Source organism: Bombus fervidus, chromosome 13, assembly GCF_041682495.2.
Source record: "Bombus fervidus isolate BK054 chromosome 13, iyBomFerv1, whole genome shotgun sequence".
Taxonomy (NCBI): domain Eukaryota; kingdom Metazoa; phylum Arthropoda; class Insecta; order Hymenoptera; family Apidae; genus Bombus; species Bombus fervidus.
In genome coordinates, this window is record NC_091529.1 from 9132192 (window position 1) to 9148454 (window position 16263).

A 16263-nucleotide genomic window follows, 5' to 3' on the forward strand; every position below is an offset into this window, starting at 1 on the left:
TGCGATATTTCATGAGCTTTTTTTTTTCTTTGTGACAGCGTTTAAATCGTCGCGACACCTTCCAAAAACATACGAAAGAAAATGAAAAAGAGATTACGCCATGAAATACCACTGGTCGTCGTTCGGTTCGACGATATTGCGTTCACATCGTATATAACGAAGAAGCCAGGTGATTTCGATCTTTGTAGCTGTTGCATACGTGCAACAGTTCTTTAATCGTTTATCGTTTAATCCACATACGATCACAGAGGTCAATTTATCGGAATATTGGAATTTCTCGCTAACAACTGGCATGAAATTTCATTACGTACAGTAATCGGAGTCATTGTCCGATGATGCTTCGTAAAATCGGGAAAACAATTACATCAGAGAACATCTCAATTTCTGTATTCCGTATCAAATCGCGACGCCAAAGGTGGCATCGGTAACTAGCTGATAATTGCAAATTGCTAAGCGTTCCACAATACGAGATCGATACTCCTTCGTGCATTCAATATCAATTCTATTTCACGACAAACTACGTGAGATTACGCTATGTTCGAATGGTTCCAGATAGGCAAAAGGCTTTGATATCCTCTAATGGATTTTTGCAATCAAGCAGATTTAATCTACGACTTTTCTCGGCAACGTCGTATTCTTCTTCTTTTACGAACAGTACGAAATAACCTGGCAGACACGTGTCAGCCTCGAAGATCATCGAGTCCCCTGTCGATTAGGCTGGCCTACATCCATCCGCAGACTTTTTTCAGGCCACAGACATACCTTAATCGATTTTTAAACGTCGATAAGTAACGAACAAAACTTGAAACGCAATTTCTTTATCCTTCGTCTCTGTCTTATCGTAGATTATATCAGGGGCTGTTAAATTTCCTACTCATATCTCTTGCCTGACACTCTGTATCTTTAAGATCTACAGAAATGTCGTTCAAAGCAAACGACATTATCGAATTCTTTATATAAATAAAAGATCCAATTATAGGATCCTATAAAATTTGATATTCTTATAAAATATTTCCAACAACGAAATAACGAATAATTAGACGAACTGCGAATAATTAATAAGAATTAGCTGAACATCGAGAAAACTCGTTACGATGCATCACCGTTGCCAGGTTTAGCACAGAATTTTCGATGCGTGTCGCGAAAGTTTAGGAGCCGAGCTCCGGAAATAAATCTTAGTCGCTGAAGTTGGATGCACGGTAAATAAAGTTTCCTTCGGATAGCAGATTATAGAAAATTTCATTATTAATCGCATTAGATGCATCCGATAAAATACAGTATATTTCCATCTGTGCGGAGCACAGATTTCAAACACCTTATTCGCAAAGACGCGAGCTCGTACGTTTCTTTCGTTGCTATAATTAAATCCTCGAAGATCTTTAGTCGCTTACAGCGTTCTTTTCAAGCTGTTCGCTTTTCTCCGACTACCCTTTGCTTAGCTTTAATTACAATGAAATGCTTGTATTTATCAGGCGTCTCCTTTGCCATGGCAAATTGAAAAAGTTGCAGGAAGGTTTTTCATTCGAGTAGGATTAGGAGATTCGCGTGGACGCAACGTCCACTACTTAAAAATCGTCATTCTTATTTGCAACCGATACTCAATTATATCCGACGTTCGTTTCAATGGACAAAGTTTCTCGTAAATCGAGACTCGTGATCGTTTCGTTTTCGTGGAAACAGAAATGTAATTAGGTTTTGGAGCGTGAGACTACTCTTATCGTAGCTGCTAGCTGCTGACGCTAAAACCCTTTTTCTCTTGCGTTTATCGTCGATTCGTTGTTCGTCAAAATTGTTCGTTCGTTCGTTCGTTCCACGTAATTGAGATCCTTTACTTCCAATTGCTTCGTCTCTCCGTTCTCGTACCGATATCCGTATTTAAAGGTTGTAATCGGTTCGAGTCGCTTTCATCCTTGATCGATCGCGTAGCAGAACGTTCTGCCCATCGATTCCTTTCAAACCACGATACTCTAACGTTTATCGCACGAGCCCCCGTTTATTTGAATTTCGTTCGTAATCCTTTACTACTTTGCTTCTTTCAATCGCATCTTTTCTTCGTTAATTTTAACGTTCATCCGCATTAGTAACTGGCCGAATAATTAATAGCTGACACGTTTAGAAGAAGCTTCAGAATATCGGGCAACGCTCACAAATGTCAAAAATACGATGTTCTCTTTGTAAGGATAAACGGAAGAAAGTCAGCTATCGTCGAATAGAACGCTTTAACAGACGCGACGATATTTCGTACGTTGAACGCAAATTGAACAGAGAATTGGAAACGAAAGATACTTAGTCGGACTATGTGGAAACTGCACCTTCGTGAACTCGTCGTCCCGAAACAAATTCGAAACCCTTAAAAACAATTGTTCTGCTCGCGTGACATTTCACTGTCCTACATTTGGAAACTCCTGGGAATTCGTCTTGTTCCTTTAGAGATTGAATCTGGGACAGCTGGTTCATTTTCCGCGAAGGAAAAGCGTTCTCTGTCTTTTTCTCTTTTTCCTCTCTACTCTCTGGTTTATCGCTTTATAGCGTCGCTGTTGGATAGTACATCTTTGAGAAGTCCCTCGAGTTACGAACTTCGCGCGCCAACTCTACGGCCATAAACAGTGTATGAATATGCGTATACAAATACAAACGGAAAAGGTAAAAATTCGAGTCAAAGTTGTACACGAACGATAATTCAAGGAAATAACGGATTTACAATTTTAGAAGTAATTGCGTTTCCCTTGCGAGATTGAAAGTTTCCGATAGCACGGTCGAAGAAAAAAATCATCGATGACGCGTTTGTTCACACGTCCGTTTGTAATCGACAGAGAATAACACAACAACAAATGTTTTGATGTATGTACACGACAGGATAAATTTATCGCGGAATACAAATAATGGAAAAAGCTTCATTCACGCGCAATTATGACGCAGCCAGCTCGATTTAAAAAGAAAATTCGATTTACCGATATTCCATCAAAATGCTACGTTTCCAGCAGCATAATTTTTCTATGAAATGCAAACCGTGTAACCGTGTTATTTAGGGTTTCGTTGAAAGCCGCACGACGATGTCTCGTTACCACCACGCCAATACGATCGCACAATGATTTTTAATTATGAAATAAAGTTGCTGGCCGCATCGTAATTGCAAATACAAATGCGGATAGCGGAACGCAATTTCGAATTACGAAATAACGTGGAACGCGGTAGTAATGGTAAACTACAATGTAATCTAAAAAATACGTTGTAACCTTACCTTTATCGTTATTTCGAAAGCTCATTTCCAAGTGCAAATACAAACGTTATATAATATAGAATATATTGTAGAATAATATACAGAGAAACAGTTTATCACGTAATGAGAGGAGAAACACACGTAGGAAGCTAATCCGTTTCGCATTATCTTTTGTACATGCGAACGTTATACGTACGTACGCGGGTGTGTTTGCGCGTGTACACGTTCGAATACCAGTGATATCTACTCGAATATTTCTTCAAAGGAATATCTGAATCTGATTCAAACTGATTAAGAAACTAATTAAAAATTCTATAAACCTACATAATTTAAAAAAAAAAAATATGAATGTTCTCGAGACGGGCTTCTTACACTCGTATTGCCAATATGAGAATGAAACACAATTTCCCAAAAGTTCCATCCTTCTCTCTCTGTCTCTCTGGTTCCTCCTCTCGTATTAGTGGTCAGTTTGCAGATATCAAACTAAAGCATATACAAATTGTATGTGTATATTTATTGCTTTTAATATTTATTTCACCTGAAATATGTATGCAGCTTAATTGATTCTGTTAATAATATGTCAAAGTATCGCAGAAAATATCGCGCGTTTCAAGAGTTTTATTTATCGAGATGAAGCGTTCGGTCGAAACGCATATAATTCAAATATATATTTCAACGTTCTACGAAATAATTATTATTTTTAAATGAAAATCATCGCATCTGTAAATTAAACGAATATCGTAAAAATTTTCGAATATGTCTATCGGCAAATGTAACGCGCTTCGACGAAACAAATCCAAAAACGATACCTGCCACTGTTAAATTCGGTTAGATTCGTCGAAATGGAACGCGACTAGCAACGACTCTAGAAACGCCTCTTAAGTCGCTGATAAATGCGCAGACATGCAACGGGTGTGCAGGAGCAGGTGGAAACAAGGAACGTCGCGGAATTTATGATGACATCGATCACCAGCGTATAGAAGTGACTATAAATGTTCATACTAGTGTATCACACGTGCGAGTGCACCGTGCGATTGCTTATCAGTCATTTGAAATTCGAATTAATAGCGCGGTCCCTGTGTTTGCTGTGTCTACAAATACGTTGCGCTATCGAGCGATACAAAGTTCAAGCGAGTACGTCGCGATTCTCAGCGCTAAAAAAAAAAAAAAGAAAAAAAAACGTAGAATAAGATTTTTTTAATTCTCGGCATATTTTTCGAGAAAATGGAATTTGAAAATTTTTACGTACGTACTAGGCAGATTCTTCGTTGAACACGTTCGAACGCTATTCCCTTGAATATCAAGTTTTATTACGATTTTCTACGATTCACTACGATAAGATTTTTAAAACGGAGATGCTACGAATGATAAAACGCAACGTAAATGAAACGTTTGAAACCATTAGGAGCGAGATGAAATTAGGTTTCGATATCAAGTAACAAGTTTTACTCTTTCGCTTGGGAAAGCTATCGCTCTTTTCCCTCGATATTCGATATCACAAATCTAAAGTTTAATTTACGAGACGAGAAGTTCCGAATGTAAAATACAGATAGGAACTTTAACGCGGAAAGCATAGCTATGCGAATGACCTAAATAACGTCGCACTTTACCGGATCATTACTAAAACCGTACAAATTACTACGAAGTAGAAATAGAGGAAAGAGTAAATTAAAAATGTTCTCCGTTCAAAAGTGGTAGCAGCAAAGTCCATAAAATATCGTGGTAACAGTTTATACTTCGTTAAGGAAAATGTATATATCATCCTGTTGGATTGCTTCCATTAACGAGGCGAAAGTACACAAGAAGAGACCCGTAAAACGCGAAAACTCCTCGTTGGTTTTCCATGGCAGATAACGGTAGAAACCGATCGAACGCTCTCGCGAACACTTCTGGTTAAAAGAACCATTTATTATCCAGTGGTACCCACTGACGTTTCTGGCTGATTTAAGAAATATCAATATGGAAAACGTACCTCCGGAAACTGAATTCACACGACTAGTCCAGTTCAAACGATCAAATATTACCTCATACGCATTTTTCATTTGCGATGAAAGATAAAAATTGTTCTCATACGCACGCGCTACGTTTGAAAAATTCAACTCGACTTTGTTATTCTAAACGGAACGTTTCGTTCTGTTCCCGCTAGAGTGTTGCTTCATTGCGACCAGTCGTATCGGTGATATCGAATTTCTATCGAAATTATAACCGTTCGAATCAGGAAACGAGAAATTTTCATAAAAAGATCGCGAATGTTGCCTTTCTTCGTTACGTTTAATCGTGCCGGCGAGTTCGTGAATCGGCGTACACGTTAATGCTTTCTATTTGGAAATTTCATAGAACAGACTTTGATATTTCCTTATGGATTTCCGTGAATACGAAAGTTTCACGTTTAATCTTACTTAGATTCTTAGAATCTTCGTAGAAAGTGTCAGACGGCATGGTCTACGCTCTGCGGCACCGAATATCATAGTCTTCATCCCCGTGACTCGTAGCTTGTACGGGATACGCTTCGTATGTCGCGTTGAGTTTAAGGATCACCTTCGTCGCTCGAGCTGCGCTAGATTCGCAGTTCGAGTTCGGTTTGCCGGGTCACCGTGATATTTTTGCGTTTCCGATTTTTAAACGTTAAAAACCGATACACGATATCTCAAGCGATATTTTGATGCTGCAGAACTATACATAGTAAGCATCGCATAATACATATAGTCGTAGGATATTCCGTGATTTGATTGATTGTACTGGGAAACCATGTATTTTTAAAAGTATACATATATTTGAAATTCAATACTGTATTTTATTTGTATTTGTATTTTATTAGCAAGTATCATCCTTTATAGGCGAATGCATAACCGGGATATTGATATTATTACGAAAATAAATATCAGCACGATGTTGATATTGTTACGAATTAGTAATACGAGACAGATACCTACGTAGTGTCGAACTTAACATAAAGTTCGAACAAAAGTAGTAAATACGAATTGGAGAGTTTTATTCGTATGAAACAATTTACGCGAGCGAAACATATTTGGCGGTAATATTTCGGAACGTTATTCGTTTCGGCATAGGATGCTTCTCGTTGCAAAAGACGAGGAAATAGTTTCATTGAAAACGTAACCAGAATACTTTGTGGTTGAATAACTATGTAGGAGCGTACCACGAGAAGCGCTCCGTGGAGCTTTAAAACATAAAGCGCTACCTAAAGAACAAAGTTCTTGGTTTCGCCGCGAAATGTGTCGTTTCGAAACGATCTGAATAAATCTTATTTAATTTCAGAATCAAATAAAACTTCCTGTTTATGCGCGATATATTATTCTATCGCTATATGTAATCCGTTACAACTCGGGGAAAATATTTTCTCGTGTTTCTGTACCTTTCGGTTAGTCCGGCTGGAATACCCACGCAAGATGAAGAAAATCTACTCTCACTGTTTATCGACTACGCTTCCTACATTTTCATGGTTATACGATATTTGTTCGATATTCCCGCAAACAAGAAAATTCTTTTGAACCAGCACGGTGGCGGTATCACGAAGAAGCTGCGCCTTTGAAAGCGTTCGATGGATCTGCTGATTTTTTAAAAAAACGCGACGGAATTCAATTCACCGACGACAACGAGGAATTACGAAACACTGAGAGAAAGACAGACGGAGAGTAAACAGGAGAGGGTGAAAGAGTATACCTACTCGTAATACGTTATACTCGTGGCTTCTTGAGCCGTAGTCCTTTAGTCGTTGCGCGGGTGTTTCGCGAAAGAACAGGAACCAAGTTAAGACGTCGAGTTCGACTCGAAAAAAGTTTTCGCATTACGGCAAGCACTTGCGCCAAGCACTGCGACAGATTCCAATTTAAACGTGTTCCGCAAACGTGAATCTTCATATTTTCGTTAGAGACCCGTTTTTCGCCTGATAAATGCGCTCTGCTCTTACGTTTTCCGATTTATCGCGACCTACAACTCGCTCGAAACGTTATCGATCTGACTGTCGTAATACACGGCGGCTAACGTTTCGCCTTGTTATATATTTATATTGTTATTATACATCTGTGGTTTTGAATTCAGGCAATATCCTGATTGGCCACGACGTAAGTAAAATATCGTTGAAATGGAAATGGCATTTACGAACCTCGAGAATAGTAGTTTGGTTCTGTTGAATTTATTTCCTAAGTCTTCTCTCTTCTCTCACGTCGCTTTTCCGATATTTTGAATATCTCTTTCTTTCAAGATGTATTCTCATGCAAAACCTACATAGATAGGCATGTACATGAACGCATGTACATAAGTAAGTCACCGATGTTCTAGATTCTAGAGGATGATCCAGTGAGAAATAAAATTGCATAATTCGGAAAGACAGACCTTGTGACGCGGATGCTTCCTCTCGGACTATTTTGTTCTTGAAAGAGAATCTTTTATTTATTTACGTTTCTATCTTTTACGTGTACATGATATATGCATTGATATTAGACGCAACTATTTGCTACTTTAGCTTACGGTAGAAACGAAATGCACTTTAAAATCTGTATTGCAACAGACACGTATCTATGATATATGTTAAGCGATCGAATTTTTTTACGGCGATATAAAGTTGCGTAAGGTTATTGTTTCGCCGTTGTAAAAGATCGATGTGAAGAAGAATGGAACTGGTCCAATTCGTTGTTGCTTAAACGTTTTTCCTGAAACGCGCTCGAAAGGGTACGCCGCTGATCTTGAAAGCCTCGGGGCGAGTTTCATAATTTGAGGCTACACCGGTGGTTGTCAGATGATAAATTTCGTTGAAAGGCTGAAAGATGTCTCGTAGGGAAATCTGTGATGGCGGAACTGATCGTACGACTCGATTGCTTAACTCTCCGTGCGGATAAGTCTTATTGTATAACGATATAACGTCACAGGAGTTTACGAACAACTTTTCTACTACGTTATATGCAAGTTTAAACTTGTATAACGAAAACAAGATTTGAGTTTGATCCATGATTCACTCTGATACTCTATTCCCTATTCTATGTTAACGCGATTCGGCCACTTTCGAATATCGAAATCCACCACCGAATGTAATAACAAAGTTAAAACGTCGCTTCGATTTGACTGGATGCAACGTGTACGATCGCCAAGGGATCTCTCTTTTCGTTTCAACTTTTCACGATGAAGGTACAAGCAACGACAATCGAGAATCCTGTTGCTCGCGTTTAATTTTGAAAAAGCGAACGACTCGAGTAAATTTCGCTACATCTCTCGTAATACCGAAAGCTAAAACCGAATTTAAACGGAAGCTCGAAACGATAGAAAATTTGCGTCTTTACGTATTACACTTAGGACACGGAGAAAATTAACGACCAAGGTGTTTCTTCTTTAGCGTTATATCTTCACGAAGGAAAAAATAAAAGAAAAAAGAGAAGAGGAACGAGAAATAAAAGAATTCTACCATTCTCGTTCTTACTTTTATGAAGTGACAATAGTAAAATAATAAAAGAACTATCTCTGCTGGTGTTTTATTCCCGCGCAGTAAAAGAAACGAAACGACGAAAAGTCTTCTTCACTCGGCGTTTCACTTTTACAGGAAACGAGGGAGCATCGTTTCTAAGGTTATATAGATCGTCTCTCGTATAGCGCGGACCGTTCTGCGCGATTTACGTAACCCGGTTCTTATTTACTATCGAAGAAAGGCGCGTTCGTTTGAATAAACACACTCGTTAATCGCGCCAACTTACATTCATCAACTCCAAAAAGATCGGACGAAGCGCTCACGGTTGCTCTTTCAGGAGTTGCAACTTTTTCATGCGGCGGAGGCCAGCAAACTCTTCCACGGTAACAAGGCGTGTTTAGCAAGTCAACGCGTTAAGTTTTAACGTAAGATTAATGGAAACTTAGGTAAACGTGGCTTCCAAAATACGTATAGAGACTTATACCTGAAACGTTCGCGTTTCACAATACGAGCATCGTGAAAGAATAACATCGTAAGAGAAGACGAGTCAGATCGTTAGACGAATCTCTAGTTATCTACTATATCCTATAGCCAATAGTCGGTCTTTAGAGCTGAGAGTTCAATTTATCCTCGTGCTTCGAGGCTAACGTGTGCCAGACGTGGTTATCAAGATACGAAGGAACTAACTCGTCTCGATTTATCAAAGAATCGTTTAGCAGTGTTTTCTGGCTGAATCTTCGTCTACCGTCCGATACAGTTTGAAATTTAATTTAAGATCGGACACCGACGATCTTATCGCATCGAACACCGAGGAATATTCTTTTCGTAGAAGTAACCTCCACGGAGGAAAATTAGAAGACAGAATGGAAATGAGTCGTTCGTTTATCATCGTTAAATCGAGTCGAAGAAGTTTTATTTCCCTAGTTTAATACATTTTTGATAATTACCCGAAGGGGATAAAATCTCTAATTACACGTTAATTAACAGAGAAATCGATGACGTACGTCGGATGTACTCGTACCTCGAGGCTTGAGAAATTTACTTGGTCGAGTTAGCGTCGAAATGAGCGAACGAGTTACTGGCGAGATTTTCAACGACGTAATAACAGACGTCGACGAAGTGGAACAGCAGATTTGTGACGTATTTGTAAAAATGACATTAGCGTGGAAGATATCGTATCGCGAGGAGGTTTGTGTAGAAAAAAGGAAGCTAGAGAATGCGTGGAGTGCACTACTTCCGGTATGTGCTAACTTTCAGAACGAGCAAGGCGTGATGTCGAGGACACGAGCCACTCGGATTTCAGTAAGAGGTTTCGCATTTCATTCTCACTTACCGTTAGCAACAGTGCAACGAGACATTTCGAGGATGTTTTCCTACCTTCTTTCTTACATTCTCTTTAAACATTATTAAATACACCCGCGTGGTCTGTTATGTCTTCGGTTTGAGGAACATACATCGCCTTCAAACGTACGAGCCACTATCTATAAATACAACGAGCGTTGACAACAAAACAGAAGTAAACTGCGAGAATGTTGTACCGAAGAAGAAGGTGGAACAATAGTGCGAGATTAAAGAAAAGAAAAGTGTATATTTCAGCCTGGCTCTGCTAGACTCATCAGCAAAGATAACCTAGAAACGTAAAACACTATCAAACCTTCTGTAACAGGCGAGTGGTTTATTGGTGGATATACGTGTACAATATCGTTGTGTGTTTCTGCGTGTTTATCGTTCGTTATTTTTAGTTATATCGCGTTATTTCATCGCGTGAACAATAGCAATTAATTAAACGGTAGGGAATTGAATTGATCGACAATTCCAACAAATTCATTCTGTTGGAGACTCCAGACGCGATTATTCGTTGCTGCTATTAAATTAATTGCTTTCGTTTCGTTGTGCGCAATATGATAAACAAAGATAGATGCAACAAGCAGTAGTCTACAGCGAGATCCGTCCGCGTTTACCACGAACAAACGTTTTAAATATATTTTACAAAGACTCGTATTGCCTTCTCCGATAAAACAAGAAAGTTTCTCTTTTCTGGCGAGTACCGAGAGACTGACGTAGATTATCTCTCGGTGGAATTAATATATTACGATGTGTACGTGTAGGTTCGATGGAAATAATAACGTAACAGTTATCGAAGCAGCGTTGTGTTACAATTAATGAAATAACGAAGCACGCGAAAGAACCTAATTCTTCTCTATTATATTATTTATTCGTTGCAAATATTTCATAACAGACATTGTAGAAACAATCACGTCGCGCAAAACGCAAGCGTCTCGTTTTTAATTTCTCAATTAGAAGCAGGAAAAGGCTTGGTTCGTTATCTGTAAAAACCTTTGTTGCAAACCAGAACGCTTCGATATGTAAAAATTCTTACAGCCGATAATTGTATTATGCTCGTTGCTGTTCTGACGACGCGGCATATCCATGGAATATCCATCGCGTTCTCGGTAATTCCGATCGCAACCATCGAGGGACAATACCGTGCCTCCAAGATAATTGTAACTTGGCGAAACAAAGATGAAAACCGATGCGATGGCTCCTTTAAATCCCGACTTTCCTCGTTAAATATTCTACAGATGTTAAAACATTTCTGGCATAGTTCGTCACACAAAAGCATCCCGTGAACCTCCACTGCCGATGCCGATGCTTTTCTTCCGAACTATCTGTCGGCGAGGAAACGGAAGCTAGGTGTTGGTAGAAGTTGGTACAAAAAGAACCGAGCGCGATTCAACGAACGGCGCCTATCGACGAGTGGTTCGTTTCAAGCCATTAGCAAGCACCTCAAGTTTTTTCCAAAGCATTCCAAAACCAAAGTTCAGATAGAACAAAGAAGGTTAACGAACTCCTCCTTTGCAGCTACCATCTCGAGACGACTTCCGTTTTAATGAATCTGTATAAATATTCTCGAGCTGTGCCCTCAACAGGCGACCTTTATTATCCCTTCCACGCCTCTCGACTTTCGGCTCGCTGACCACTGAGCCTTCTTTTGCCAATCGGCCGCGAATTCTCAGCAATAAGATGCGTAGCGTTCAACTTACAACATAATTCATGAAACATAAGGAAACATTTATGCTTCCTTCGACCGACGACCGCTACCATCCCTTCCACGCCTCCTCGGTCTTTGGTCAGTAAGCCTTCCAAGAATTGTCTCGCTAGCTGACCGCGAACGCCCAAGAGTACAACTTATAATACGTGAAAATAAGAAATACGAATGTTTCCTTATTTTAAACTACTAAAGAAATAACATAATTTCATCCGCGTTTTAAAGCGTCTTTGGCCTGTGGCCCGTGTCGTGCAGACAGGAGCCCGTTTTTTTTTTCACAGATTCTCCAGCGATTTCTCATTAATATAGCGAGAAATTCGCGTTCACGCCGATAATAATTTATTTGTTCGCACATAGTTGGATAGAGAGGACGCATGGCCATTACGACGCAGTTGAAACAATTTTTTTTTTTAATAGATTTACAAGCGAAATAAATTCATTGTACAATGCAACTAACAAATATCGCATAAAGTATTAGTTGTCAACTATTTATTTATTATTTATATATTGTATCACTTTACCGTAAGCTACGTGTATGCATCTTTGTAACACGTTCGGTTTACTTTGTTTTACCTTATTCCGCGAATATACGTATAATGCCCCGTTTATTATAAAAATACCGTTCTTCGTTTTATCCCAGCCATAAATTAAGTTATAAACGACTGTATCATTTCTGCGACGTTATTATTCATCGATACGTTACAGTTTGTTGGGTAAAAAGTCTATTATCAGGTTATACTATCGAAATTAAGCTGAAATTTCTTATTGTTGTTTTATCAAACACGCTTTATTGGATCTTGTGTTATCGTTAATCATTTAAGGCGGTTCGTCAAACGTGCAACTTTGTCGAATAATTCGAGATCTTAATAACATCGTCGCGTTTATGAAAAATCGACCTGCAAGTTACGAGGTTCTGACGCGAGAAACTTCATAAAATTTCCAACTTTACTGAGGCGTGTAAAGAAACCCTTGGAGATATAACGACACGGTATTTCAGTGAAAACATCATTAGCCGGAAATAAAGTCGTTACGGCGCGGCGGTCATAGTAGTCTGAGAAATAGAATATAAAGTTACGTTTGCTTTGAATTTTAACCCGTGAATATTTCGTTTAATAAATTTACGTCGCCGAAGAGAAATATTTAACGATGCTGCTTGTTCTTAGTTATTTCGATCACGATTAATTTTCATTTTTATCGACCAAACAAATTGACAAATTGACAAATCGATCGAATCGGTAAAATCCAGTTTACTGAGAAGAGAAATATTGCTCCGTATGGAATATGATTACCGTTACAAAGACAATAAATAAACGGGGAATAGAAAAACATATCTGTTATTTTGAAGCAGAAAAATATTTGAAGGTTGGTTTAGGAACTGCGTAAATACGCGGAAACTAATAAAAGTTGAGAAACGATGTCGAAGCCACGGTGGGAAACGTTAAAATGGTGATCGATTATTTGAAAATCACAGGTTGTAGAAACGCAGTGGTATATTTTGTTGTCGTTATCGCTTCGATCGCAGCAACATGACGATCGAACCGATTCGAAGCAGTAACGGGTGGCGTTCGATGCGCTGTACGCGTTTCTCGCGTTCGCTCGAACATAAAAACTCGATGACGATATTGATCAAAAGGGAAGTATTTTTTCGCATGTCGCGTGTTCCGGTAGAGCGCGACACCAATTACGATCCTTTTTACACGAGTTTATCGACCGCCTAGTGCTCGAATATCTTATGACTGGACGTTTCGTGTAACGTGGCTCTCTAGCAAAAAGCTAACAGCGAGAGCAGTACGACGAACAAACTGAGTGACAGGTGAAAAAGCCAACCATTAGAGGACCCTTGAACGCGAACACGCGATTCTGTCGCAATGCCGGCTATACGACCGATTAATTATCGATTCAAATTTTAGTTGCGTCCGATAAATCATGCCGCAGCTGCGCGTGCACTTGAATCCGTTTCTATAATTTCGTTCCAACGAATTTTGGACGTTCAAAAGCAAGGAAACGCTGCTTCTGGCTAGTCTGCAAACCATTTTCACGAACGATCGAACGAATGTTTCGTTAATAACGAATTTTATCGTTCTCCGCGATTTATATGTATTCCTGTGTGAAGGGGACTTTTCAATTCGTTCGAGTATCGTGCAAAAAATTGTCCAATTTTTTAGTTCAGTTTGACAATGGAACTGAAGTATCGATATTATTTGAATGTTTTCGAAGAAAATTCCTATCACGTGAAATTTGTTAGAAACATTTTCCTCCGGTAGCACGTATTATCTTTCTGCAGCGTGGAATAAAATATACATAAAGAGTAATGAAAATTAAAAAAAAAATTGAGGACTAGTAAACGTCCCGTCGAGGGAAAAGGCAGGGAAATAGAATCGAAGTAAAATTGATCAACTTGGGTATTGTATTAAGTCAACGTTACAAATAGTCGTTAAAAAAAAAAATATTCGAGCTTTATCAGAATGGCGAAAAATTAATTTTCGAAGATTCGACCTAGATAAAAAATGAAAGTACGAAATTCTCTCGAAATAAATAAATCCTGACCGTTTTCGTTAATCAACTATCCGTTGAAATTGATTTCAATAATCAGTGAGACAATCAGAATAATTTGCGAGAGAACATTTTGCGCTACAAAAATTTGTCTATTTAGAGAAGTGCAACGTGTTTCTTACAATTACGTCAAAATTTTAAGCTGAAGCTACACCGATTCGAAAGTACATTCGTCGCATTGTATCGATCGCTATAATTTGAATATACGAACATATGAATTTAGAAACACCGAACCAAAAAGTACAGAACGTAAAGGGGAAAAGATACATGCTAAATGTATCCACGATAAGGAAGAAAAATGATCGACTTCCGCTCGACGAATTTGTTAATTCATTTACAAACCTTTGATTCGGTTACCAAAATTATTCCACTAAAAAGATCCTGCTGCCACATTTGCGTTACTAATGAGTTATCGATTATTGATCGCGTGAATTCTTTCAGACACGTTTTCATTAAAATTCAAATTTCGTTTTGCGGCTCTGGTGAATAATAATACGAACAAAGGAAATTCATATAATCGTACTACACCTTCGTGACGAATATGACAGCTATAGTATTTAAATTCAGTGGAATAAGAATTCCTTGAATATTTATATGTATATCCTTACTTTATCAAATGATATATCATGACAGTATGAAAATTCGTTGCATGACTAATTCGAAAAAACGACTAGTACTTGTACAATACTAGAAATTACCATGCAAAGATAGAGAAACTTTCTCGTTTGTAGAAGCTCTACAGACTTTTCGCTATTTTGGAAACGTTGAGAATCAAATCATTCGAAGGATGCGTTGTTTCGATCAATTTTGATGGATATAACAACGACTGGGTTTCTTTTTTTAATAATATAATAATCGTCGAACGAAAGATGGATGGATGGATTCGGAGTTCAGATACGAATATCAACAATCGTGATACTGTCAACGAGCTTCGTTTAATAAATTTCACGGAGTAGAATTCGAGTAGAATCGTAGTAGCAAGTTGAATTCGTGTTACGGAAGAACAAGAACTACGTCGATTTGTGAAAATCAGTTTGTTGATGGTGAGGTCACGAGTTCAGAACTAAATCGAGCTATTAGAACTGCTAGAATGACTGGAACTATTACAACTTTATGCACTTCTGTAACAACCAATTAGACGTAGGTGCTGTTTAATACCTGCATAAGTGTACAAAGTGAAAATAACACTATGAGTCGGCAAACCGAAGGACCTAGAATTTTTCTGTGTCAAGCTTGAAAATGTAGCATCGGTTTGGTTAAAACAAATTTGAAAAATTGACAGTTCGTCGGTCGCAAAATCTACGAAAGAAAGGACGGTAACAATACACCTTAGGGCGCGGTCTCTAAGCCATTACCGAGCTGTGATTTCACCGTGACATCGCTGTTTTACTTCGTTTCTTTCTCGTTGCCGAGCTTATAAAGAAGATGGAACGTAAAACGTACTTGCCTTTCTGTTAGCAACGTGCATCCTTTGTTACTCTTGGCGTATTTTTTTATATTTTGTCGGAATAATCGTTGGAACGAAGATGTTACTCCTATGAATGTACGTACGTACATCGCGATTATACGTCATTTTTATTCTCCGTATCACGCGACATCTTCGATCTATCCACGCAACGAAAATTTGTGCAACGAAAATAAACGCGTGGGTGGACTAGCTCGACGAGAACGAAATACCATTAACGGTGTTTATTGCTTTTGGCAGAGTGCACAGCGAAGAGCGGAGGATCGGTGGTGGAGCACCATCCGTCTTCTTACTGGGAGCAACCCTTTAGCCAGCCTTACTTCGACAACACAACGAAGAGGGATACCACGACGACCGTCGGACAAACCGCTTTCCTGCACTGCAGGGTGCGCAATCTTGGTGATCGTGCTGTAAGTTTCCAGTTACCTTATTGGCTGACTCTCGTTGATGTAATAAAAACGCGCGAGACCCCGACCAGGTCGTGTTACACGAATGAGTAGCCGTGGCTGATGAAAGTCCGGTTGTCGCGCTCCGTTCATCTACTACGCTCTTTTCCTCTC

General features: G+C 38.9%; 1 protein-coding gene across 7 annotated transcripts in view; it reads left to right on the plus strand.

The window, feature by feature from the left end:
• The window catches only part of LOC139993740 (hemicentin-2), a 258897-nt gene that overhangs the window by 196525 nt on the left and 46109 nt on the right, over positions 1-16263 (plus strand). For all 7 annotated transcript variants that reach the window (XM_072015742.1, XM_072015746.1, XM_072015748.1 and 4 more), the window contains one exon: positions 15944-16113. In XM_072015742.1, the coding sequence (XP_071871843.1) occupies positions 15944-16113 (170 nt within the window). The remainder of the gene's footprint in view (positions 1-15943; positions 16114-16263) is intronic.